This window comes from Saimiri boliviensis, chromosome X (genome assembly GCF_048565385.1).
Source record: "Saimiri boliviensis isolate mSaiBol1 chromosome X, mSaiBol1.pri, whole genome shotgun sequence".
Classification (NCBI taxonomy): domain Eukaryota; kingdom Metazoa; phylum Chordata; class Mammalia; order Primates; family Cebidae; genus Saimiri; species Saimiri boliviensis.
The window spans coordinates 83,781,508-83,808,270 of NC_133470.1; the positions used below are offsets into that span (position 1 = coordinate 83,781,508).

Below are 26,763 nucleotides of genomic sequence, written 5' to 3' on the forward strand. Positions count from 1 at the left end.
TTCATCTCAGATTGTTCATTGCTAGTGTGTAGAAATGTAACTGATTTTTGCATGTTGATCTTATATCCTGTAACTGCTGAATTCACCTATTAGCTCTATAGTGTTTTGTGGATTCTTTGGGGTTTTCTACATATAACCTCATGTCCATCTGAGAAGAAGATAGCTTTACTTATTCCTTTTCAATTTGGATGCCTTTTATTTCTTTTTTTTTTTTTCTAATTGCCCTGGCTAGGACTTCCAATACAATTTTGATTAGAAGCAGTAAAAGCAGGCATTCTTGTCTTGTTTCTAATCTTAGGGGAAAATCTTTCAGTCTTTTACCATTGAGTGCGATGTTAGTTTTGGGTATTTTGTGAATGCTCTTTATCATGTTATGGATTTTTTCTTCTATTTCTAGTTTCTTTTTTTTTTTTTAATCATGAAAAGGTGTTCAGCTTTATCAAATGATTTTTCTGAATCAAATGGATTGAACTTGCAGGGGTTTTCTTCCCTATATTTTATTAATGTGGAGTTGACTGATGGATTGGTTGTCTCATGTTGAACCGCCCTTGCATTATTGGGTGGTTTATAACATGCTGCTGGATTTGGTTTACTAATATTTTGTTGAGGATTTTTGCATCTATATGCATAAGGGAATATTATACTCGTATATTCAATTACATGCAATTTGTAATTTTCTTTCCTTGTAATATATTTGTGTGGCTTTGATATCAAAGTAATGGTGGCCTCATAGTATGAGTTGTAAAGTTTACTCTTCTTCTCCATCTCTTGGAAGAGTTTGAGAAGGATTAATGTTAATCCTTCTTTAAACATTTAGTAGAATTTACTACTGAGGCCTCCTAGCACAATGCCTGGCACATAATATATGGAATCTAGGATTTCTGTAGTCAGTCATTAACTATTTGTTGAATTAACAAATTGTCTCCCAAGCAGGTTTCTAATCAAGGCAGAAAGATTAACAAATGAAGGCAAAGTCTTCATTTGTATAGGATATTAGTTTTCTATTGCTGGGGTAGCAAATTACCACAAACTTAATGGCTTAAAACAACACAAATGTATTATGTTACAGTTCTATAGGCCAGAAGACTGACCCAAGTCTCACTGGGCTAAAATCAAGGTGTCATCAGGGCTACATTTCTTTCTGGAAGCTCTAGAAGAGGATTCTTTTTCCTTTCTTTTCCAGCTTCTAGAGGCCATACACATTCGTTAAATCATGGCCTCCTTCCTCCATCTTTGAAGCCAGTAATATTGCACCTTCCTGACTATTCTTAACTAATCATATCTCCCTTTGACTCTTCTCTTCTGCCTCCCTCTCTCACTTTCAAGACCCCCTGTGACTACATTGGGCCCACCTGGATAATCCAGGATATTCCCACTATTTTGACATCAGCTAATTGGCAAACTTAATTTCATCTGCAACCTTAGGTCCCTCTTTCTATGCAACATAACACAGTCACATGCTCTGGGGATTAGAATGTGCATGTCACTGGGAGATTAGTATTCTTCCTAGCACACACAGTTTAGTCACAAGCTAATGATCAACATTTATTAGCTATATAATACTCTTAAGTTCAACATAAACTTTTCGGATGCTAATAAAACTGAATGTCATTTTGTATTGATACATACTTCATTTCAAAACTTCTACTTCTCAATGATCATTCTGTAGCAACAAATTTCTTTTAAATTAGAAATTTGGAAACATAACTAGACCTATCTCAAATCAAAGATGACCGCCCCCTTTTGGAGTCAGACTACACATTCATTATTTTAGTCACAACGATACATAAAATTCAGGCCCCCAAGAGCTGCCAGTACCCACTTATGCAGGGGGTAGCTAGACGAAACAGGTGGTTTTCTACAAATAATTTTGCACCATCCCACTCCAGAGAGGTGAGTTGGAGTGTTCATTTATTACCTGGGATTTAATTATACTAGCTCTTGCAAGAGCCAAGTCTAAAGGCCATAAATAGAAGGTCAAATGTTTTCTTTTATAGAAAGGAGAGCAGCAGAGAAAACAAAATCCTTGATAAATCTTTAAATAAAGGTCAATGGTTTGAATATGTTATTCTATTTTAACCCCCCAATACAGATATATTTATTTTTAGAAATGTTGTGATTTCTGGTATAACTTGTTTAGAAACAATGCCACAAATTTATCAATATTTTCTATTCCATTGAAAGAAGAAAACGCTACATGGCAGAATAATTTTAAAAATTTTTCCATGATACTAAACTCTGATGTGTGATCATATAATAGACTTACATACATATTGAATGCCTATTTTAGTGTATTCAAGCAGATAAAAGAATCCCAGGTGTTCTATGAGTGATATCATTTTCAATATTTCTTATGCTGTATGCTATGATTTAAATCTAGGCCTTTCAAATTGGCATTACTACCATATTTCTCAAACTGTATTCCCTTTCCCTTGCATATGTTATGTACTTTTGTCCAGAACCCAGACATGCCAAGGTACGAAATCCCACGTTTTGGATACTAACATGTGTGTCATTAATTCATACAGTGGGATCATTAATTAATGCCCACATTATAGACTATCTCTCTCTCTTTCTCTCATTCTCTCTGTCGTCTCTCCACACACAAACACATACATACACACACACACAGACACACACACACACACACACACACTACATTCTTAAATCATTCTGAGACCAGTGTGGAGGATAGGCTGTGCATTACCAGTTCTCTTTCACAGCTGACTGTCCTTTGCCAGTGTTTTTCAAACTTTAGTGTGCATACAAAACACCTAAGGATCTTATTAAAATTTAGATTCGGATTCAGGAGACCTGAAATGGAGCCCAAGGAACTGCATCTCTTTTAAAAAATCTTTATTTAGGTATAATTGAGAAATTTAAGTTGCATATATTTAAGGGGTACAACTTGATGTTTTAATACATGGATACATTGTGAAATGGTCACCATGAGCAAGCTAATTAAGATATATCTATCTCTTTGCCTACCTATCCCTTTTGTGATGAGAACATTTATGCCCTACTCTTTTAGCAAATTTCAAGTATACAATACAGTATTGTTTACTATAGTTACTATATCACACATTAGATTACAGAACTAATTTATCTTGCAAAATTGAAATTTTGTACTCCCCACACCACAGTCCCTGGCACCTAACATTCTACTGTCTGCTTTTATGAGTTTGACCATCTTAGGTTCCACATATGAGGTCATGCAATATTTGTCTTTCTGTGTTTGCCTTATTAGTATAATATTTTCCAGGTTCATCCATGTTATCACAAGTGGCAGGATTTTCTTCTTTTTTTAAGGCTGAATAATAGTTCATAATTGTGTGAATATTCCATCATATATATAACACATTTTCTTTATCCTTCCATCCATTAATGGACATTTAGGTTGTTTCTATATCTTGGCTATTGTGAATACTGTTGCAGTGAACATGGGAGTGAAGATATATATATATATATATATATATATATATATATATATATATATATATTAAATCATCTTCGACTTGAGATAGGTCTAGCTAATAAATGTTGATCATTAGCTTGTGAATAAACTGTGTGTGCTGGATGAACATGGAAAATATTATACTAAGTGTAATAAGCCAGACACAGAAAGACAAATATTGCATGACCTCATATGTGGAACCTAAGATGGTCAAACTCATAAAAGCAGACAGTAGAATGTTAGGTGCCAGGGACTGTGGTGTGGGGAGTACAAAATTTTGGTGTGATATTAAAAAAATATTGCCTAAATCAATGTCATATATATATATGAGATTGCTGGATCATATGGTATTCTATTTTTAGGTTTTTTTTTGAGGAATCTCTATGCTGTTTTTCATAATGGCTGTACCAATTTATTTTTGCAGCAACAGTGTATGAGGTTTTCCTCTTCTCCGCATTCCCACCAACATTTGTCATCTTTTGTCTTTTTGTTAATAGCTATTTGCTATGGTTTGAGTGTTTTCCCCAAAAAACATCTGTTGGAAACTTAATTCCCAATGCAGCAGTGATAGGAGTTAGGGCCGAATGGGAGGTGTTTCGGTGGTGAGGGCTCCACCCTCATGAATGGATTAATTCCGATTACAAAAGCACCTAAAGTTGTGAGTCTGAACTCTTTCTTGCCCTCTTTTTGCCCTTCTGCCATGTTATGATATAGAAAGAAGGCCTTTGCCAGATGCTGGCCTCTTGATCTTGGACTGCCACGCCTCCAGAACTGTAAGCCAAATACATCTCTGTTCATTATAAATTATTCAATTTGTGGTATTCTGTCATAGCAGCATAATAAATTATAGTCCGTAATAAGTTATAGTCTATAATGACAGACTAAGACACTATTCTAGTAGATGTGAGGGAATATCTCATTGTGTTTTGATTTGCATTTCCCTGATGGTTAGTGATGCTGAGCATCATTTATCTGTTGGCCTTTTATATTTCTTCTTTTGAAAAGTTGTATTTAGGTCCTTCGCCCATTTTTAATTAGGTTGTTTCTTACTATTGAGTTGTTTCAGTTTCTTACCAATTATCAGATATACAGTTTGCAAATATTTGTATCCACTCCATAGGTTGCCTTTTCACTCTGTTGATTCTTTCTTGTGCTGTGCAGAAACTTTTTAGTTTGGTGCAATCCCAGTTGTCTATTCTTGTTTTTGTTGCCTGTATTTTTGGTGTGATATTAAAAAAATATTGTCCAAATCAATGTCAAGAAGCTTTTTTCCTGTTTTTTTTTCCAGGAGTATTATAGTTTTAGGCCTTATATACAAGTGTTTAATCAATTTTGAGTTGAATTTTATATACAGTGTGAGAAAGGGGCCCAATTTCTTTCTTCTGCATGTGGATATTCAGTTTTCCCAATATCATTTATTGAAGAGACTCCCTTTTCCCCATTGTATGTTATTGGCACTCTTGTCAAAAATCTGTTCACAGTAAACATGTGAATTTATTTCTGGGCTTTTCTATTCTGTTCCCTTGGTTGGTGTGTCTATTTTTATGCCAGTACCATACTATTTTGATTCCTGGAGACTTGTATTATATTTTGAAATCAGGAAGTATGATGCTTCTAGCTTTGTTCTTCTTGCTTAAGATTGTTTTGCCTGGCTGGGTATGGTGGCTCACACCTGTAATCCCAGCAGTTTCTGAGGCTGAGATGGGTGGATCTCTTGAGGTCGGGGGTTTAAGATCAGCCTGGCCAACATGGTAAAACCCCATCTCTACTAAAAGAAAAAAAACAAAAATTAGCCAGGTATGGTGGTGGGCCCCTGGGATCCCAGCTAATATGGAGGCTGAGGCAGGAGAATCACTTGAACTTGGAAGGCAGAGGTTGTAGTGAACCAAGATTGTGCCACTGTACTCCAGCCTGGGCAACAGAGCAAGACTGTCTAAAAAAAAAATTGCTTTGCCTCGTTGGGGTCTTTTGTGATTCCATATGAATTTAATTTTTAAAAAAATTTCTGTGAAGAACACCATTGAGATTTTGATAGGGATCACATTGAATTACTTTGGGTCATGTGGACATTTTAACAAGAGTAATTCTTCGAATCAGTGAATATGGAATATCTTTTCTTTATCTGTGTCTTCTTGAATTTCCTTAATAAATGTCTTCTATATTTTCATTGTACAAGTCTTTCATTTATTTGGTTAAGTCTATTCCTAGGTATTTTATTCTTTTGCTGCTATTGTAAATGAGATTATTTTCTAATTTCCTTTGATTTAGTTTACAGTGTATAGAAACACCACTGATTTCTGTGTGTTGATTTTGTGTCCTGCAACTTTACAGAATTCATGTATTAGTTCTAACAATTTTTTGTTGAGTCTTCAGAGATTTCTACGTCTGCAAAAACAGATAATTTTACTATTCTCTTCTATTTGGATGCCTTTTATTTCCTTTTCTTGTCTAATTGTTCTAATTAGTTCAAGATATTACTGGAAAGTACTGTCTTGAATAGAAGTAGTGATAGTAGGCATTCTTGCATTGTATAGTATCTGTATTAGTCCGTTTTCACATTGCTATAAAGAACTGCCTGAGACTGGGTAATTTATAAAGAGGTTTAATTGACTCACAGTTCTGTATGGCTGGGGAGGCCTCAGGAAACCTACAGTCATGGCATAAGGGGAAGTAGGCACATCTTACATGGCAGCAGTCAAGAGAGCGTGTGTAAAGGAGGAACTGTCAAACACTTATAAAGCCATCAGATCTCGTAAGAACTCACTATCAGGAGAACAGCGTGGGGGAAACAACCCCTATGATCCAATCAACTCCCACCAGGTCCCTCCCTCGACACATGGGGATTATGGGGATTACAACTCAAGGTGAGATTTGAGTGGGAACATAGACCCAAACTATATCAGTATCTAAAAGGAAAAGCCTTCAGTTTTTCCACATTGGTTATACCAGCTGTGGGCTTTTCCTATATGGTCTTTATTGTGTTGAGGTAAGTTCCTTGTTGTATCCATCATGTTGAAAGTTTTTATTATGAATGGCTATCTAGTTTTGTCAAATTCATTTTCTGCATTGATCAAAATAATCATGTGTTTTTCATCTTTCATTCTGATAATGTGGTATATCACATTGATTGATTTGCACATGTTGAACCATCCTTGTATCCTAGGGATAAATACCACTTGTTCACGATGAATCATACTTTTAATGTTCTGTTGAATTTGGTTGGCAGGTATTTTGTTGAGTATTTTTGTATCTCTGTTCATCAGGGATATTGGCCTGTAGTTTTCTTTCTTTTTTTTTTTTTTTTTTTTTTTTTGAGGCAGATCTCACTCTCTCGCCCAGGCTGGAGTGCAGTGGTGGTATGGTCTTGGCTCACTGTACCCTCCACCTACTGGGTTCAAGTAATTCTCCTGCCTAAGCCTCCTGAGTAGCTGGGACTACAGGCACATGCCACCACAACTAGCTATTTTTTTTTATTTTTTCAGTAGAGGTGGGTTTTCACCATGTTTGCCAGGCTGGTCTCGAATTCCTGACCTCAAGTGATTTGCCTGCTTCAGCATCCCAAAGTATTGGGATTACAGGCTTAAGCCACCATACCTGGCCTGGCCTGCAGTTTTCTTTTCTAGTGTTGTTTTTGCCAGGATATGGTATCAGGGTGATGTTGGCTAATAAACTGTGTTTTGAAGTGTTCTTGCTTGTATTTTTTTAGGAGCGTTTAAGACATATTAGTATTAATACTTCCTGGGCTTTTCTTTGTTGGAAGGTTTATGATTACTAGATTCAATATTCCTATTTGTTGTGAGTCTGTTAAAGCTTTCTATTTCTTTGTTATTCAGTTTTGGTATGTTATATATTTCTAGGAATTTATCCATTTCCTCTAGTTTAACCAATTTGTTAGCATATAAATGCTCATAATAGTCCCTTATGGTTCTGTTTCTGTGACATCAGTTGTAATGTCTCATCTTTCATTTACATTTTATTTTTATGCATGTTCTCTCTTTTTTTTTTTCTTAGTCTAGCTAAGGACTTGCCAATTTTGCTTATTTTTTCAAAAAAATCAACTCCTAGTTTTGTCAATTTTTTCCAACTTTTTTTCTATTCTCTTTTTTATTTATTTCTGCTCTCACATTTATTATTTCCTTTGTTCTGCTACCTTTGGGCTTTTTTTTCTTCTTCTTTTTGTAGTTCCTGGAGGTGATAAGTTGGGTTGTTTATTGCATATCTTTCTTCTTTTTAAATATAGGCATGTATTGCTGTAAATTTCCCTATTAGTTTGCTTTTACTGTATTCTTTAAGCTTCGGTATGTTTTCATAATATGAAAACATATCAAGATTTCAATTTCTTCTGTGACCCAATGGTCATTCAAGAATGTGTTGTTTAGTTTACACATATTTGTGAATTTTCATGTTTTCTTATTGTTATTGATTTGTAGTTTGAATCCATTGTGGTCAGAAAATATACTTGGTATGATTTTAATCTTCTTAAATTTGTTATGACTTGTTTTGTGACCTAAAAGGTGATCTGTCTTGAGGAATGTTCTGTGTGTGCTTGATAATCCTGCTGTTGGGTGGAAAGTTCTATATGTACATTTTAGGTCCATTGGGTCTATTTTATCCTTCAGTTCTGCTGTATCCTTATTGATTTTCTATTGGATGATCTATTCATTATAGAGAGTGGAACATTGAACCCACTATATTGTATTGTTATTGGTTTCTCCTTCCACCTCTGTCAATGTTTGCTTTATATATTTAGTTACTTTCATTTTGGGTACATATATATTTATAATTGTTACATCTTACTGTTCAAGTGACCCTTTTATTAAATAGTGACCTTCTATGTCTCGTGTCACAGTTTTTCACTTAAAGACTATTTTTTCTCATACAAGTATAGCCACCCCTGCTCTCTTTTGGTTGCAGTTTATATGGCATAACTTTCTCCACCCCTTCACTTTTAGCCTATGTGTGTTCTTAAATCAAAAGTGAGTCTGTTATCAACAACGTATAGTTGGGTCTTGTTTGTTTTTGTTCCTTACTTCCCATCTCTGAATTGTTGGCTTTTTAAAAACCCCATTCTGTTACTCTTTGTCTTTTGATTGGGAAGTCTGTTTACACTTAAAGTAATTATTGATATGTAAGGACTTTCTATTGCCGTTCTGTTAATAGTTTGGTGTTTTGTAGTTTTCTTTTTCCTTTCTTTGTGGTTTGATGATTTTTGCTTGGATGTGTTTTGATTCTAATTATCTTTTGTATATCTACTATACGTGTGTGTGTGTGTGTGTGTGTGTGTGTGTGTGTGTGTGTGTGTGTTTACCACAGGGATCAAGCTGAACCTTTTTTAGTTATGGAAGTCTGTTTTAAGCTGACAACACCTTCAGTCACATACAGAAACTCTATACTTTACTCACTTCCCCCACCACAACTTTATGTAATTGAGGTCATATTTTACTTCCTTCTATATTTTGTTTCCATTGACAAGTTTCTGTCATTATAGTTACTGTTTTGTCTTTTAATTTAAATTAATATTAATAGTTATCTATAACAATCATTATACTGTTATAATATTATATGTTTCTCTTTATATTTACCTTTAGTAGTGAAAGGATTCATATGCTTTTGGGTCATTGTTTAGTGTCTTTTTATTTCAACTTGAAGAACTATTAGCACTTCTTACAAGGCAGGTCTTGTGGTGAAAAACCTCCCTCAGTCTCTGTTTGTCTGAGAAAGTCTTTATCTTTGTCTTAATCCTTAAAGGACAGTTTTTCCAGATAAAGTATTATTGATTGGATTTTTTCTCTGAGTACTTTGAATATATCATCCCACTCTTTCCTGGCCTTCAAGGTTTCTGTTGAGATATCCACTCATTGTCTTATGGAGCTCTCTATGGGTGGTAATTTACTTTCTTCTAACTACCCCAAAATTATCTTTTGTCTTTGTTGATAATTTAATTATAATGTATTTCACTGTAGACTACTGTGGATTTAATGTATTTGCTTATCTTTGGGCTTAGTGAATCTAGATGGTGCTTACCCTCCCTGGTTTGGGGAAATCTCACCTATTGTTTCTTTAAATAAGCTTCCTTTCTCTCTCTCTTCTCCTTTTAAGATTTCTATAATACATCTATCATTTTGCTTGATGAGATCACACAAGTCCCTTATTCTTTCTTCACTCTCATTGTTCTTTTTATTCCTCCAACTAGATAATTTCAAATGACCTGTCTTCAAGTTTACAAATTCTTTCTTCTGCATGATTGAGTCTGCTATTGAAGATCTCTATTAAATTTTTTAGTTCAGTTATTCTTCAGCTATATTCAGCAATATTCTTCAGCTACAGGATTTTTATTTGTTTTTATAATGGTTTTTATTTCTTTGTTAAACTTGTAATTTCATTCATGTATTGTTTTCCTCATTTTGTTAGTTGTCTACCTGTATCCTCTTGTAGCTCACTGACCTTCTTAAAATGATCGTTTTGAATTCTTTTCAAAAATTTCATGAATCTTCATTTCTTCAGGGTTGGTTGCTGGAGCTTTATTAGTTCCCTTTGGTGATGTCATATTTACCTGATTCTTCATGACCCATGTAGCCTTGCATTGGTATCTGTACATTTGAATGAGCTGACACGTCTTCTGGTCTGAAGTTGCGTACTCAGACAATGGGCTCATTACCAGCTCTCATTGGGTCCTTGAGTGGTCAGAACTGCCTGCAGACCATGATAAAGTGGGCCTGGAGCTTGGTCAAAGAGCTGCTTCAGGGTCCCCAGTTGGGCCCATAGCCAGGGGGCCTGTTATGGGGGCACAGATAAGTGTGGATTCTACTGAGTCCCTTTACAGGCAAGACTGTCTCCAGAACATGGTACATCAAGACTGGAGTTGGCTCACAGAGTTACTTTTGAGTCCACAGTCAGGTCCACTTGGTGGGCCTGTTTCCAGGGGTGGAATGGCATGACTCCTACCAGTTTTCTGAGTAGGCAGAACTTCACCAAGACCATGGTAGTCTGAGACTGAAGCTGAATCACAGGGCTGCTTAAGAGTCCACAGTTGGGAGGCCTGTTACTGTGGCTGCCAATGGGATTTGCTCCTCCCAGATCCCTGGGCACATAGGGCTAATGGTAGGACCACATACAAACAGGTCTGGAGCTAAGTTTCCAGGGTCGTGGGCTGCTTCTGGGTCCACAGCCAGAACTATAGTTGACAGGCTTGCCACTAGAATGTGGGCTTGCCTTATTAAAGCATTCATCTTTATTCTTGAGCTCTACCGGGATTTCCCAACCTCCTACCAGGATCCCATGGCTCCCACAAAGGCACTGTTGTCCATAGACAGTTGCCAAATTATTGTTCCTGTAGGGGAACAAGAGGTGGGGACCTCCTATCCCATCAACTCACTGACGTCATTCTCCTGATACTGCATTTTGAATTGCCCTCAGATGATTCTGCTACTCCTGGTTTGTGGACCATGCTGGAGCAGCAAAGCCCAAATGGCTTCCTCAACTTTTACTAGCCTTTTACAGGAACTCAAAGTACAAAACGATTTCACTTGCCCCAGACCTAATAATTTCCCTTGTTCCCACTCCTTCTTGGTGTGTTCCTTTTTTGTGTCTACCATCATAACATCCATCTAACCATAATTGTCTTAATGGATGTTGGATGCCGCTGAGAAATGCACAAAGCAAAATTAGAAGGAAGATGTGATTGAGAGAAATTGCTTTTCACTCTGGATTCACTTTCCGTGTATTTGTGATAATCTCTCCATACAGGTCTTCTTTGGCAATGTGGATTCATCTGGGATAAAACACAATATTTTTAACCCTCCAATTATTGCTCGATACATCCGTTTGCACCCAACTCATTATAGCATTCGCAGCACTCTTCGCATGGAGTTGATGGGCTGTGATTTAAATAGTAAGTGCCAAGTCATCTTATATCCTTCCTCCCTCAACCATGGACAGGGTAACTAACTGTTCTAGTTATCCTGAGACTGGAGGAGGGGTTCCCAGTATCAGGACACAAAAATTGCCAGTGCTAAAACCAGCATAGTCTTGGGCAAACCCAGAAATACCATTTAGCCCAGCAATCCCATCACTAGGTATATACTCAAAGGAATATAAATCATTCTATCATAAAGACACGTGCATGCATATGTTCATTTCAGCACTATTCACAATAGCAAATACATGGAATCAACCTAAATGCCCATCAACAACAGATTGGATAAAGAAAATGTGGTGCCCCAGGCCACATTTTCTTATAGGTGGCTCACGCCTATAATCCCAGCACTTTGGGAGGCTGAGGTGGGCAGATCACAAGGTCAGGAGTTCAAGACCAGCCTGACCAACACAGTGAAACCCCATCTCTACAAAAAATATAAAATTAGCTGGGCATGGTGGTGCATGCCTGTAATCCCAGCTACTCAGGAGGTTGAGGCAGGAAAATCACTTGAACTCAGGAGGCAGAGGCTGCGGTGAGCTGAGATCGTGCCATTGCACTCCAGTCTGGGCACCAAGAGCAAAAATCCGCCAAAAAAGAAAGAAAGAAAGAAAGAAAGAAAGAAAGAAAGAAAGAAAGAAAGAAAGAAAGAAAGAAAATGTGGTATATACGTACCATGGAATATACATAAAAGAGAATGAGATCATGACTTTTCAGCAACATAGATGCAGCTGGAGGGCATTATCCTAAGTGAACTAATGCAGGAGAAGAAAACCAAATATCACATGTTCTCATAAGTGGGAGGTAAACATTAAATACACATGGACACAATGATGGAAACTCAGAAGGGGAGAGGTTTGGAGGGGGACATGGCTTGGAAAATTACATATTGGGTACTACACTCACTACCTGGGTGAGGGGATCATTCATACACTAAGCCTCAGTGACATGCAATTTACTCCTATAACAAACCTACCCATGTACCTCTAGAGCCTAAAATAAAAGTAGAAGAAGAAAAGGAGGAAAATCAAAGAGTCACACAAAGTGGGAAGAGCTGACCAGAAAATAGGTAACAATAAAAGAATCTGTGCAAAAGTTAATGCCTGAGAAATGATATTATGATGACAGTAGCCCTAGAATATCAATGGAGGCTTCTCAATATAACTGAGGCTGAAGCATGTCCCTATGATAACCTTTCTTTTTCTTTTCTTTGAGGTTGCAGCATGCCATTGGGAATGGAGAGTAAAGCAATATCAGACGCACAGATCACTGCTTCATCCTACTTCACCAATGTTTTTGCCACCTGGTCTCCTTCAAAAGCTCGACTTCACCTCCAAGGGACGAGTAATGCCTGGAGGCCTCAGGTAAAAGGCAACAGATTTACTGTTTATCTGACTCAGAGCAGTGGTTGGGAAAAAAAAAATAGGGGAAGCCTTTGACTATTTCTTCAGAGATATTTCTGTCAATTGTTATTCCTAAAAAGAGTGTCAGAGAAGGTTGATTATGGGCAAACAACACCATAGGCATCTGGGGGAAATGATCCTTAATTGAACCTCCTGGAAGATTAATCGCTTTATTTAGTACTGGGCTAATATCTGTCAAACAATTGTTGTAGAAAAGTCCATTTTACAGATAAATATCAACAATTGGCTTTCTTTTCAGGTTTCTCATTGCATCAGTGGAAAGTAAACATTACTGGGCATCTTTGTATTCCCAGGATGAGCCTGGGGATACAAAGGTGAATTGTGAAAAATTTTGGCCCTGAAGTTGGTTAGAGTTGTATAAGGGAGACTGACTAGCCAATAAAAAGTAGAGGCTGGGCGCAGTGGCTCACACCTGTAATCTCAGCACTTTGGGAGGCCGAGGCGAGTGGATCACGAGGTCAGGAGTTCAAGACCAGTCTGGCCAACATAGTGAAACCCTGTCTCTACTAAAAATATTAAAAATTAGCTGGGTGTGGTGGTGTGTGCCTGTAATCACAGCTACTCGGGAGGCTAAGGCAGGAGAATCACATAAAACCTGGGGGTGGAGGTTGCAGTGAGCTGAGATCACACCATTGCTCTCCAACCCAGGTGACAGTGTGAGACTCTGACTAAAAAAAAAGGGTGGGGGGAGAAAGAAAGTAGAGTGAGGCCAGGTGCAGTGGCTCACACTTGTAATTCCAGCACTTTGGGAGGCTGCCGCGGCAGATCACCTGAAGTCAGGAGTTCAAGACCAGACTGGCCAACCTGGTGAAACCCTGTCTCTACTAAAAATACAAAAATTATCCAGGCATGGTGGTGGGTACCTGTAACCCCAGCTACTTGGGAGGCTGAGGCAGGAGAATCACTTGAACCTGGGAGATGGAGGTTGCAGTGACCCAAGGTCGTGCCACTGCACTCCAGCCTGGGTGGCAGAGCGAGACTCCATCTGAAAAAATAAAGTAGAGTGAGAAGTGCTGTGGTATGGTTAAGAAGGGATCTGGGGATTTCTGGGAGTAAATGGTGACCAACAGACTACTAGTCCAGCACTGTTGCCCTCAGGTGAATAATCCAAAAGAGTGGCTGCAAGTGGACTTCCAGAAGACAATGAAAGTCACAGGAATAACTACTCAGGGAGTAAAATCTCTGCTTACCAGCATGTATGTGAAGGAGTTCCTCATCTCTAGCAGTCAAGATGGCCATCACTGGACTCTCTTTTTTCAGAATGGCAAAGTTAAGGTATGCTGTTCTCCTTGGAAAGACAGAAAAACCTCTCCTAGAGCTTAACATAACATAACAAGGTTGATATATGACCAAACTTTCAGGGCAAAATTTAAGTACCTATGGTAGCAGGGCATTGTCAAAGGCATTCTGAGAGAACAGAGTGACCCCAGGAACATTTTTCTATCTACCCCTACTGTGATTTCACCTAACTCATTCTTTAAGTCTCAGATAAACATCATCTCCAAGAATTCCCTTATCCCTCAAGGCTGGATTAAAGACTTCACCAAACTGTCAGTTTGATGAACTAAAGTCTAGACACTGGATATTCTAGAAGAAATTCCCATTTAGAAAAGCTTATATCTGTGATTAGTGCCACAACATGATGAACTTTGGAAACATCCTAAGTGAATAAGCCAGACATAAAAGGATAGATATTATATGATTCCACTTATATGAGTATGTTAGTCAAGGATATCCAAAGAAACAGAACCAATAGGAGATTCTGTCTGTCTGCCTCTCTCTCTCTCTCTCTCTCTCTCTCTCTCTCTCTCTCTCTCTTTCTCTCTCTGGATGAGCTAAAATGTTTTAGTTCAAGCCTGAAAGCAGGAAAAAGCTGATGTTCCAGTCCAAGGACAGTCAGGCAGCAAGAATACTCTTACTTGGGGAAGACTCAGCCTTTTTGTTTTATTCAGGCCTTCAACTAATTGGATGGTGCCTACCCACATTAGGAATGGCAATCTGCTTTACTCAGTCTACTGACGTCGATGTTAATCTCATTCAAAAATACCCTCACGGAAATACCCAGAATAATGTTTGAGTAAATATCTGGGCACCTTATGACCAAGTAAAGTAGACACGCAGAATTAAACATCACAGATCTACCCCTTGTCAATGTAGCACCCACCACACACATCTCCTTTATCTCTAAATAGAGACAAAAATGAGGTCATAATTCCACCTAACACGATATAACAAAACTTGGCTGGTATTGGTAACTACCTTCTTCTACTACCCATTCTGTGTTCCCTTTGCCTTCAACAAGCATCTCAGCTGATTGTGGTTCTTTACCTAATGAGGTGACCCAAACCTTGATTCCTGAAGAGCCTGGGGCACCAGTAGTCCTGCATGGATTGGGTTGCTATAGTTTCCCATTGACAGGGCATGGTAATACTAAGAGACACTCTAAGGGAACTCTTGTATTCCAGACACACTCTTCCATACCTCCATTGTGAAGTAGAAGTTCATTTTCCCCTTAGTATTCAGCATCAATCCCCTATCCAGCAGAGTAACACCCTTCTTTACCTGTTAATTCAAAGGCAGGAGGAGCCTAAAGTGGCTGGGAAACCATCTTAACTTTCAGTTCAATGGAATTTTTTTTGTGTCTCCTGGTAGAAACATTCTTCCTTCTGCAACTAAGACCTCTAGGCTAGGAGAACACATGGCCATGGGAACAGGAAACAAAAATTTTGGTAGTGCATCACTAGGGGTGATGGTGAGTGGTGCCACTCTTATTTTCACCCTTGATTTCTGGATCTGTGAATCCTGGCTGTGGGAGAAACAGCATCATATATTGAATACGAATTCAGAGCATATACAGCCTCTGAAGAACTTTTTCTCCAGCCCTGCAACTGTGACTTCAAAAGGCCATTTCACTATTCTGTCAAGCCAGCTGCTCCAGGATGGTGGGAACATGGTAAGACCAATAAATTCCATGAGCAGGGGCCCACTGCCGTACTTCATTTGCTGTAAAAATTCCTTGGTCAGAAGCAATACTGTGTGTAATAACATGACAATAGATGAGGCATTCCATGAGTCCATGGATTGTAGTTTTGTCAGAAACATTGTGTGCAGGGAAGGTGTATATTCAGAGAAGATGTATATTCCAGGAAGGACAAAACGCTGCCCCTTCCATGATGAACATATTCCAATGTAATCAACCTGCTGCCAGATAGCTGGCTGATCATCCTGAGAAATACTGCCATACTGGGGACTCTGTGTTTGTCTCTGCTGCTGGCAGATTGGGCACTCAGCAGTGGCCATAACCAGGTCAGCCTTGTTGAATGGAACTCCATGTTACTGAGCCCATGCATAGCCTCTATCCCTGCCACCATGGCTACTTTGTTCATGAGCCCATCGGGCAGTGACATAGGTGGCTGAGTAAAGAAGATGACTCATATCCACAGAATGGGTAATCATATCTACTTTTTTTGGGGGGGGTGGGGATGGAGTCTCGCTCTGTCAGGAGGCTGGAGTGGTGCAGTGGCACAATCTTGGCTCACTGCAACCTCCGCCTCCCAGGTTCAAGCTATTCTTGTGCCTCAGCCTCCCAAGTAGCTGGGACTACAGACATGCATCACCACGACTGGCTAATTTTTGTATTTTTAGTAGAGACAGGGTTTCACCAAGTTGGCCAGTCTGGTCTTGAACTCCTGACCTCAGGTGATCCTCTCACCTTGGCCTCCCAAAGTGCTGGGATTACAGGCGTGAGCCACTGCACCCATCATATTTACTTGATTATTAAAATCCTTATCTTCTGAGGTCACCCTTGGTGAGCACTCATGTGGGACATAAATATCTTCACATCCTTTGTCCATTCACAGAGGTCTGTCCACATACCTCTTCCCCAAGTTTCTTCATCATCTATTTTCTAATCATGTTCCTTCCAAGTCCCTATCTGGACAAAGCACTGTGTACAGCCCATAATTTGGTGCATAATTGCACACCTGGCCATTTCTCCTTCCAAGCAAAATCCACAACCAGTTGAACTGCCTAAATTTCTGGAAATGGATACTGGTAATGGGTGCACAATATTGTGAATACTTAATACCACTAAATTGTACACTTAAAAATGATAGAAATGGTAAATTTTATATTATATATATTGTATAACAATAAAAAGGCTACGTCACTGACAATACAATGTTGTATTTAGCAAAGAAAGGGGAATCTCCAGCCTACTCATCAACAAAAAACCCATAAACTTTTATTTTAAAATAATGAGCTGAAATCATAGCAGAGAGAGGTGAATAATAAGCAAATATAAAAAGGAAGACCTTTCCCCAGAAAGAATACCCATTTTAATGTTGTTTCTGGGAGACTAAGCCTTGAGCAAAATGCGAGGAGAACTCATTGTGAGACTTCTGCACTGTCATGAATCTCAGAAGGAAGCTAAAGAAGTTGCAGGTAAATATTATCCTCTGGCACCTGGAAGAACCATTCTCAACTTACTCTAGAAAAGAAAAAAGCACCTCCAGTTTAGGCCTCCAGGATTTCTGCATATTAAAATTATAAGATCACAGACATAGATCACCAAACATCTAAGACAAGACAACTTGAGTACAAGTGAACAGAAACAATTAATGCAGATTTGGAATTTGAAGAACACCAGATATTGTCATTATCAGATACATAATATAAAATAATTATGTATAAAATCTTTAAAGCAATAACATATGGAAACATGAAAATAAAAGACAAGTTATCCAAACTTATTTGGCAGTTGAAAAAAACCATTGCAGGTTACAAAATCAACGTGCAAAAATCAGTTGTATTTTTACACACTAACAATGAAAAATCCGAAAATGAAAACAGAAAAGTCTATTTACAATAGCATCAAAGATAACACAACATTTAGGAATAAATTTAACCAAGGAGGTACAAGTCTTGTCCACTAAAAACTAAAAAACCCTCCTGAAATACCACAGGGGGATAAAGGAAAAAAAAAAAGAAAACTAAAAAACCCAGTTGAAAGAAATTAAAGAACTCTCTGGTCTGAAGAAAGCAAATACAGAAAATTTGCAAATAGAAAAAAATAAAATAAAAAGAACTAAATAAATGAAAAGGCATGCTAGATTTATAGATTTGAAGACATAATGTCATAATGTTGTTAAGATGAGAATATTACCCTAAACCATTTGCAGATTCAAAGCATTCTCTTTTTTATTTTGAGATGGAGTCTCACTCTGTTGCCCAGGCTGGAGTACAGTGGTGCAATCTTCGCTCACCGCAACCTCCGCTTCCTGGGCTCAAGCTATTCTCCGGCCTCAAAGCGTTCTGTATCAGAATCCCAAAGACATTTTCTGGGAGGAATAGAAAAATCTATCCTAAAATTCAGCTGGAATTTCAAGGGACCCTGAATAGCCAAAACAATCTTGAAAAAGAACAACATTGGAGGAGTCATACTTCCCAATTTCAGAACTTACTACAAAACTACAAGAATCAAAATAGTGCAGTACTTACATAAATATAGACACATAGAACAATGGACTAGAATTGAGAGTCCAGAAATAAGCCTATACATCTACAGTCAATTGATTTTCAATAAAAGTGCCAAGACCATTTTGTGGGAAAAGAATAGTCACTTCAACATATGGTGCTGGGATAGTTGGATATCCACATGCAAAAGAATGAAGTTAGATTCTTACCATATACAAAATTTAACTCAAGGCTGGATGTGGTGGCTCACATCTATAATCCCAGCACTTTGGGAGGCTGAGGCTGGTGGATCAATTGAGCTCAGGAGTTTGAGACCAGCCTGGGCAACACGGTGAGACTCTATCTCTACAAAACAAGAAAAAAAATTAGCTGGCATGGTGGTATACACCTGTAATCCCAGCTACTAGGGAGGCTGGGGTAGGACAATCGCTTGAGCCCAGGAGGTGGAGGCTGCAGTGAGCCGTGATCAAACCACTGCATTCCAGCCTGGGTGTCAGAGCAAGACCCTGTCTATAAAAAAATATTTAAGTAAAAATGTCTCAAATAACTAAGTATAAAAGCTAAAATTGTAAAACTCTAAGAAAAAACAAAGGGGCAAATTGTTATGATATTGGATTTGGCAATTGTTTCTCAGATGTGACTTCACAATCACAAGCAACAACTATATAAATATATACATAGTAGACTTCTTTAAAGTTAAAAACTTTTGTACATCAAAGAACACCATCAGGAAAGTAAAAAGATGATATGCAGTATAGATAGGAGAAAAAATTGTGAATCATATATCTAATAAAGGGTCTAGTACCCAGAATATCTTACAACTCAACAACAGAAAGACAACCAAATTTTAAAATGGGTAAATGACCTCAATGCGAACTTCTCCAAAGAAGTATACAAGTGGCCAACAAACTCATGAAAAGATACTCAATATGATTAGTTATTAGGGAAATGTAAATCAAAACCACAATGAGCTAGCATTTCACACCTACTAGGATGGCTAAAATTGTTTTGTGTTTTTTTTTAAAGAAAATATCAAGTGGGAAAATAACATCCAATGTATTTACATTCTTGGTAAAGAATGTAAAGAACCTACCTTGATGATGAGAATGTTAAATAGGGGAGCCACTGTAGAAAACATTTTGGCATTTCCTCAATAAGGAAAACATAGAATTAACGTAGACTCAGCAATTCTACTCCTGGGTATGGACCCAAAAGAATTAAAAACAGGGACTCTAACAAAAACTAATATACAAGTGCATATAGAAGCACTATTCACAATAGCAAACAGGTGAAAACAACCCAAATGTTCATCAAGTGATGAACAGATAAACAAAAGTGGTCTATCCATACATGGACTATTATTCGGTCGTAAAAAAAAAAAAAAAAAAAAAAAGTACTGATCCATGCTACAGCATGAATGTTCCTTAAAAGCATTATGCTAAGTCAAAGCAGCCCGGCACAACAGGCCACATTCCACTAATATGAAATACCCAGAATAGCAAATCCATAGAGACAGAAAACAGATTAGTGGTTGCCAGAGGCTGGCAGGAGGAGTGAATATGGAGTAGCTTCTTAGTAAGTGTTGGATCTCCTTTTGAGGTTATAGAAATGTCCTCGAACTAGATAGCAGTGATGGCTATATTTCATTGTGAATGTACTAAATGCCACTGAACTTTACACTGTAAAATTGCTAAAATGGTAAATTTTATGTTTGTGCATTTTACAATAGAAAAGTCAGAAGACATGTACATTAGCATAACGAGTAACAAACTGACAGCTGATTTCTGAATAATATCAAAAATAATGCTAAAACAAACAATGTGAAACCCTCAAAAAGAAAACCCAATGAAAATATCTTTTATCCATTAAAGCAAAATCTAAGAAATTTTCTGGCATACATGAATGGCTGTAGCACTCAAAGATATTAAAAAGTAATTCTAAAATATTCACTTCAAACAGAAGAAAAATATCTTAGCTAACGATCCTAAATATATACGCACCCAATACAGGAGCACCCAGATACATAAGGCAAGTTCTTAATGACTTACAAAGAGACTTAGACTCCCACACAATAATAGTGGGAGACTTTAACACCCCATTGTCAATATTAGACAGATCAACCAGACAGAAAATCAACAAGGATATCCAGGACCTGAACTCAGACCTGGAACAAGCAAACCTAATAGACATTTACAGAACTCTCCACCCCAAATCCACAGAATATACATTCTTCTCAGCACCACATCACACCTACTCTAAAATTGACCACATAATTGGCAATAAATCACTCCTCAGCAAATGCAAAAGAACAGAAATCATAACAAACAGTCTCTCAGACCACAGTGCAATCGAGTTAGAACTCAGAATGCAGAAACTAACTCAGAACCGCACAGCTTCATGGAAACTGAACAACTTGCTCTTCAATGTTGACTGGATAAACAATGAAATGAAGGCAGAAATAAAGATGTTCTTCGAAACCAATGAGAACGAAGACACAACATACCAGAATCTCTGGGACACATTTAAAGCAGTCTCTAGAGGAAAATATATAGCAATGAGTGCCCACATGAGAATAAAGGAGAGATCTAAAATTGACACCCTATCATCAAAATTGAAAGAGCTAGAGGAGCAAGATCAAAAAAACTCAAAACCTAGCAGAAGACAGGAAATAACTAAGATCAGAGCAGAACTGAAGGAAATAGAGACACAAAAAATTCTTCAAAAAATCAATAAATCCAGGAGCTGGTTTTTTGAAAAGATCAACAAAATAGACAGACCACTAGCCAGATTAATAAAAAAGAAAAGAGAGAATAACCAAATTGATGCAATAAAAAACGATAAAGGGGATATCACCACAGATTCCACAGAAATCCAAACCACCATCAGAGATTATTACAAACAACTCTATGCACATAAACTAGTAAACCTGGAAGAAATGGATAAATTCCTGGACAGCTGCATCCTCCCAAGCCTAAACCTGGAAGAAGCCGAAACCCTGAATAGACCAATAACATGGTCTGAAGTCGAGGCAGCAATAAAGAGCCTACCACCCAAAAAAAGCCCAGGTCCAGATGGGTTCACAGCTGAATTCTACCAGACATACAAAGAGGAGCTGACGCCATTCCTTCTGAAACTATTCCAGACAATCCAAAAAGAGGGAATCCTTCTCAAATCATTTTACGAGACAAACATCATCCTGATACCAAAACCCGGCAGAGACTCAACAAGAAAAGAAAATTTCAGGCCAATATCCATGATGAACATAGATGCAAAAATCTTCAATAAAATACTGGCAAACCGATTGCAACAGCATATCAAAAAGCTCATCCACCACGATCAAGTAGGATTCATCCCGGGGATGCAAGGCTGGTTCAACATACGCAAGTCCATAAACGTAATTCACCACATAAACAGAACCAAAGACAAAAACCACATGATTATCTCAATTGATGCAGAGAAGGCTTTTGACAAAATTCAACAACGCTTTATGCTAAAAACCCTCAATAAACTAGGTATTGATGGAACGTATCTCAAAACAATAAAAGCTATTTACGACAAACCAACAGCCAATATCATACTGAATGGGCAAAAACTGGAAGCATTCCCTTTGAAATCTGGCACTAGACAAGGATGCCCTCTCTCACCACTCCTATTCAATATAGTACTGGAAGTTCTAGCCAGAGCAATCAGGCAAGAAAAAGAAATAAAGGGTATCCAAATTGGAAAGGAGGAAATCAAATTGTCTCTATTTGCAGATGACATGATTGTATATCTGGAAGAACCCATCATCTCAGCCCAAAATCTCCTGAAACTGATAAACAACTTCAGCAAAGTCTCAGGATACAAAATCAACGTGCAAAAATCACAAGCATTCCTATACACCAGTAATAGACTTCAAGAGAGCCAAATCAAGAACGAACTGCCATTCACAATTGCTACAAAGAGAATAAAATACCTAGGAATACAACTAACAAGGAACGTAAAGGACCTCTTCAAGGAGAACTACAAGCCATTGCTCAACGAAATAAGAGAGGATACAAACAGATGGAGAAACATTCCATGTTCATGGTTAGGAAGAATCAACATCGTGAAAATGGCCATACTGCCCAAAGTAATTGACAGATTCAACGCTATTCCCATCAAGCTACCAATGACCTTCTTCACAGAACTGGAAAAAAACACCTGAAACTTCATATGGAACCAAAAGAGAGCCCGCATAGCCAAGTCAATTCTAAGCAAAAAGAACAAAGCAGGAGGCATCACACTACCGGACTTCAAACTATACTACAAGGCTACAGTAATCAAAACAGCATGGTACTGGTACCAAAACAGAGATATAGACCAATGGAACAGAACAGAGGCCTCAGAGGAAATACAACATACCCACAACCATCTGATCTTTGACAAACCTGACAAAAACAAGCAATGGGGAAAGGACTCCCTGTTTAATAAATGGTGTTGGGAAAACTGGCTAGCCATGTGCAGAAAGCAGAAACAGGACCCCTTCCTGACACCTTACACCAAAATTAATTCCAGATGGATTAAAGACTTAAACATCAGACCTAACACCATAAAAACCCTAGAAGAAAATCTAGGCAAAACCATTCAGGACATAGGTGTAGGCAAGGACTTCATGGCCAAAATGCCAAAAGCAATGGCAACAAAAGCCAAAATAGACAAATGGGACCTAATCAAACTCCACAGCTTCTGCACGGCAAAAGAAACAGTCAGTAGAGTGAATCGGCAACCAACAGAATGGGAAAAAATTTTTGCAGTCTACCCATCTGACAAGAGGCTGATATCCAGAATTTACAAAGAACTAAAGCAGATCTACAAGAAAAAAAAACAAACAAGCCCATTCAAAAATGGGCGAAGGATATGAACAGATACTTTACAAAAGAAGACATACAGGAGGCCAACAAACATATGAAAAAATGCTCATCATCCCTGGTCATCAGAGAAATGCAAATCAAAACCACATTGAGATACCATCTCACACCAGTTAGAATGGCGATCATTAAAAAATCTGGAAACAACAGATGCTGGAGAGGATGTGGAGAAATAGGAACACTTTTACACTGTTGGTGGGAATGTAGATTAATTCAACCATTGTGGAAGACAGTGTGGCGATTTCTCAAGGACCTAAAAATAGAAATCCCATTTGACCCAGCAATCCCATTACTGGGTATATATCCAAAGGATTATAAATCATTCTACTACAAGGACACGTGCACACGAATGGTCATTGCAGCACTGTTTACAATAGCAAAGACCTGGAACCAACCCAAATGCCCAACGATGATAGACTGGATAGGGAAAATGTGGTACATATACACCATGGAATATTATGCAGCCATCAAAAACGATGAGTTCACGTCCTTTGTAGGGACATGGATGAACCTGGAAACCATCATTCTCAGCAAACTGACACAAGAGCAGAAAATCAAACACCGTATATTCTCACTCATAGGCGGGTGTTGAACAATGAGAACACATGGATACAGGGAGGGGAGCACTACCTACTGGGGTCCGTTGGGGGGAAATGGGGGAGGGACGGGGGGTGGGGAGGTGGGAAGAGATAGCATGGGGAGAAATGACAGATACAGGTGAGGGGACGGAAGGCAGCAAACCACACTGCCATGTGTGTACCTATACAACAATCTTGCATGTTCTTCACATGTACCCCAAAACCTAAAATGCAATTAAAAAAAAAAGAAAAAAAAGAAAAATACCTTAGATGAAGGGTTGAAATGTAATAATAAAGACAAAAAAGAGGTCACTATGTGTGTAAATCTAAGCAAACATTTACTTTTTATAGCAATATAAAACTTTGTTACTTGAATATATAAAATATGGAGTTAAAATATATAGATATATAGAAATGTATTGTATTTGGTATCTAAAGTAGCCAAATTCACAGAAACAAAAATAGATTGGTGGTTACCAGGGGCTAGAGGGGAGGGAGAAATTGAGGCGCTGTTTAGAGTTTCAGTTTTGCAAGATGACAAAGTTCTACAGATCTGTTGCACAACAATGTAAATATACTTAACATTACTGAACTGTACTCTTAAAAACTGGTAAGATTGGTGTGTTTTTTTATTTTTTTTTTTTAAAAAAGGCCATTACATACATAGAGATGCTAAGACCAGCCACCACCATCAGATGAATCATAGGTGCTCTAATGCCCAGGGATAATAGATTGTTTGCTAGTAGATCTTCTATAATCTGTGTCCTATAAGATTAAAAGGTTGTCAAGAATAAGGAGTCAGCCGGGAATGGTGGTGCATGCCTGTAGTTCTAGTTACTCACGAGGCTGAGGCAGGAACAGTGCTTGAACCCAGGAGGTTGGAGCTGCAGTGAGCTGTGATTGCATCACTGCACCCTAGCCTGGTCGACAGAGTGAGACCTCATTTCTAAAAAATAAAAATAAAATTGTATCCTATTGTTTTAAAAAAGGAATAAGGAATTGGTGTTTGCAGAAAGAACTTGGGTTAATGCTTCTTTATTTACATGGCTTAGCAAGTCAAAGCAAAGCCAAATGGAATTTCTCCCTGTGACCTGGTGGGATGATGGACTTTCTTGGTCTGCTAAATGCCACTGTGTACATATCAAATGCTTTAAGAAAGACTCGGTATAAGGTATAAGCTTTGAAAGATGTAAAGTCTAGTAGCTGAAGTCAATGCCATTTACATTTTTAGAGCTGAGAGTTAACACCGGTTGGTCAAAGGCTGTTATGGGATGAATTGTGTCCTCCAAAATTTATATGTTGAAGTCCTAATCTCCAGTTACCTCAGAATGTGACCTTATTTGGAGATAGAATTCATAAAGAGGCAATTAAGCTAAAATGAGGTCATTAAGTTGGGTCTTATTCCTACATGACTGGTGTTCTTAAAAGAAGAGGAAATTAGAACACAGACAGGCACAGAGGGATGACCACATGAAGATACAGAAAGAGGACAGCCATCTACAAGCCAAGAAGGGAGGCCTTAAAAGAAACCAACCCTCAGCCAGGTATAGTAGCATGCACCAGTAGTTCTAGCTACAAGCGTACAGTGAGCTAGGGCTGTGCCACTGCACTCCAGCCTGGGCAACAGGACAATACCCTGCCTCTGGAAAAAAAAAAAGAAAAAGAAAAAGAAAAAGAAAAGAAAAGAAAGAAAGAAAGAAAGAAAGAAAGAGAAGAAGAGGAAGAAAAGGAAAAGAAAAACAAAAAACAAAAAACCAAGCCTGCCGGCCAAGCACAATAATTCATGCCTGTACTTTGGGAGACTGAAGTAGGCAGATTGCCTGAGGTCAGGAGTTCAAGACCAGCCTGGCCAATATGGTGAAACCCCTCTACTAAAAATACAAAAATTAGCTGGACATGCTGGCATGCGCCTGTAATCCCAGCTACTCCAGAGGCTGAAGCATGAGAATCACTTGAACCTCGGAGGCAGAAGTTGTGGTGAGCCGAGATCATGCCATCACACTCCAGCCTGGACTACAGGGAGAGACAAACAGACAAAAAAATTCCAAGTGTGCCTACCCATTGATCTTGGACTTCTAGCCTCTAGAACTGTGAGAAAATAAATTTTTATTGTTTAAGCCAGGGGTGTGTGTGTGTGTGTGTGTGTGCGTGCATGCATAAATTTGGAACATATGACAACAGCAGCAAAAAAAAAAGTCAGGATGGGAATAAACAGAATAAAAGATTCTAAAATCCAAGTATTGTCTAGCTACTCGGGAGATGTTGATTAATATTAAACCTCAATAATTTGATTAATGTTATAGTTTTTAGGATAACCAATAAGTAATAGAAATACACGCAATGCAGGACTTCCAAAATGGTAGAAGAAAAAATATGAAAGGACAAAATATACTCAACAAACCTAAATGAAAGCAAGCAAAGAGAAGATGTTATATTTAAATTGAAATATAATAGTAGCATATGTAATAAGAATGGACCAAATATTTCAGTTCAAAGACAAAGATTGTCAGATTTAAAAAACCAAAAGTAGCTTCTAGTCCAAGCTACTTAGGATGCTGAGGTGGGAGGATCACTTGAGCCCAGGAGGTTGAGACCAGCCTGGGCAAGATAGTGAGACTTGTCTCTTAAAAAAAAAAAAAAAGCGAAAGCAAATTGTGTGCATTTTGTAAGAGACATATCTCAAACTTTAGATACAGAAAAGTAGCAAGTCAAAAATGGGAAAAGAAATTATACAAATATCTAAAAGATATCAGACAATGTATAGAAATATGACAACACAATTCACAAGTTTGATCTTACAGACATACTTAGAAAATAGCACCTTGAAATTGCAGAATCACACATTCTTTATAAGCACACAAAGGAAACATACTAGAATTTTCCATTTTAATCTACAAATGAAGTAGTCTCAAATTTCAGATGATATAAAACATGTTTTCTGGTCACAATAAAATTAAAGTAGATATAAATAAGAAAGAGATAACTAAAATCTTCCTATGTTAGAAATCCAGAAATATACTTTTAAACT

The 26,763-nt window shown here is 38.0% G+C and overlaps 1 protein-coding gene across 2 annotated transcripts in view; it reads left to right on the plus strand.

The window, feature by feature from the left end:
• F8 (coagulation factor VIII) overlaps positions 1-26,763 on the plus strand; it is a 191,145-nt gene that overhangs the window by 158,975 nt on the left and 5,407 nt on the right. The window contains exons 23-25 of one of the 2 annotated variants that reach the window (XM_003943925.4): positions 11,201-11,345; positions 12,585-12,733; positions 13,892-14,068. In XM_003943925.4, the coding sequence (XP_003943974.1) occupies positions 11,201-11,345; positions 12,585-12,733; positions 13,892-14,068 (471 nt within the window). The remainder of the gene's footprint in view (positions 1-11,200; positions 11,346-12,584; positions 12,734-13,891; positions 14,069-26,763) is intronic. The other variant, XM_074391879.1, reaches the window with a different exon arrangement.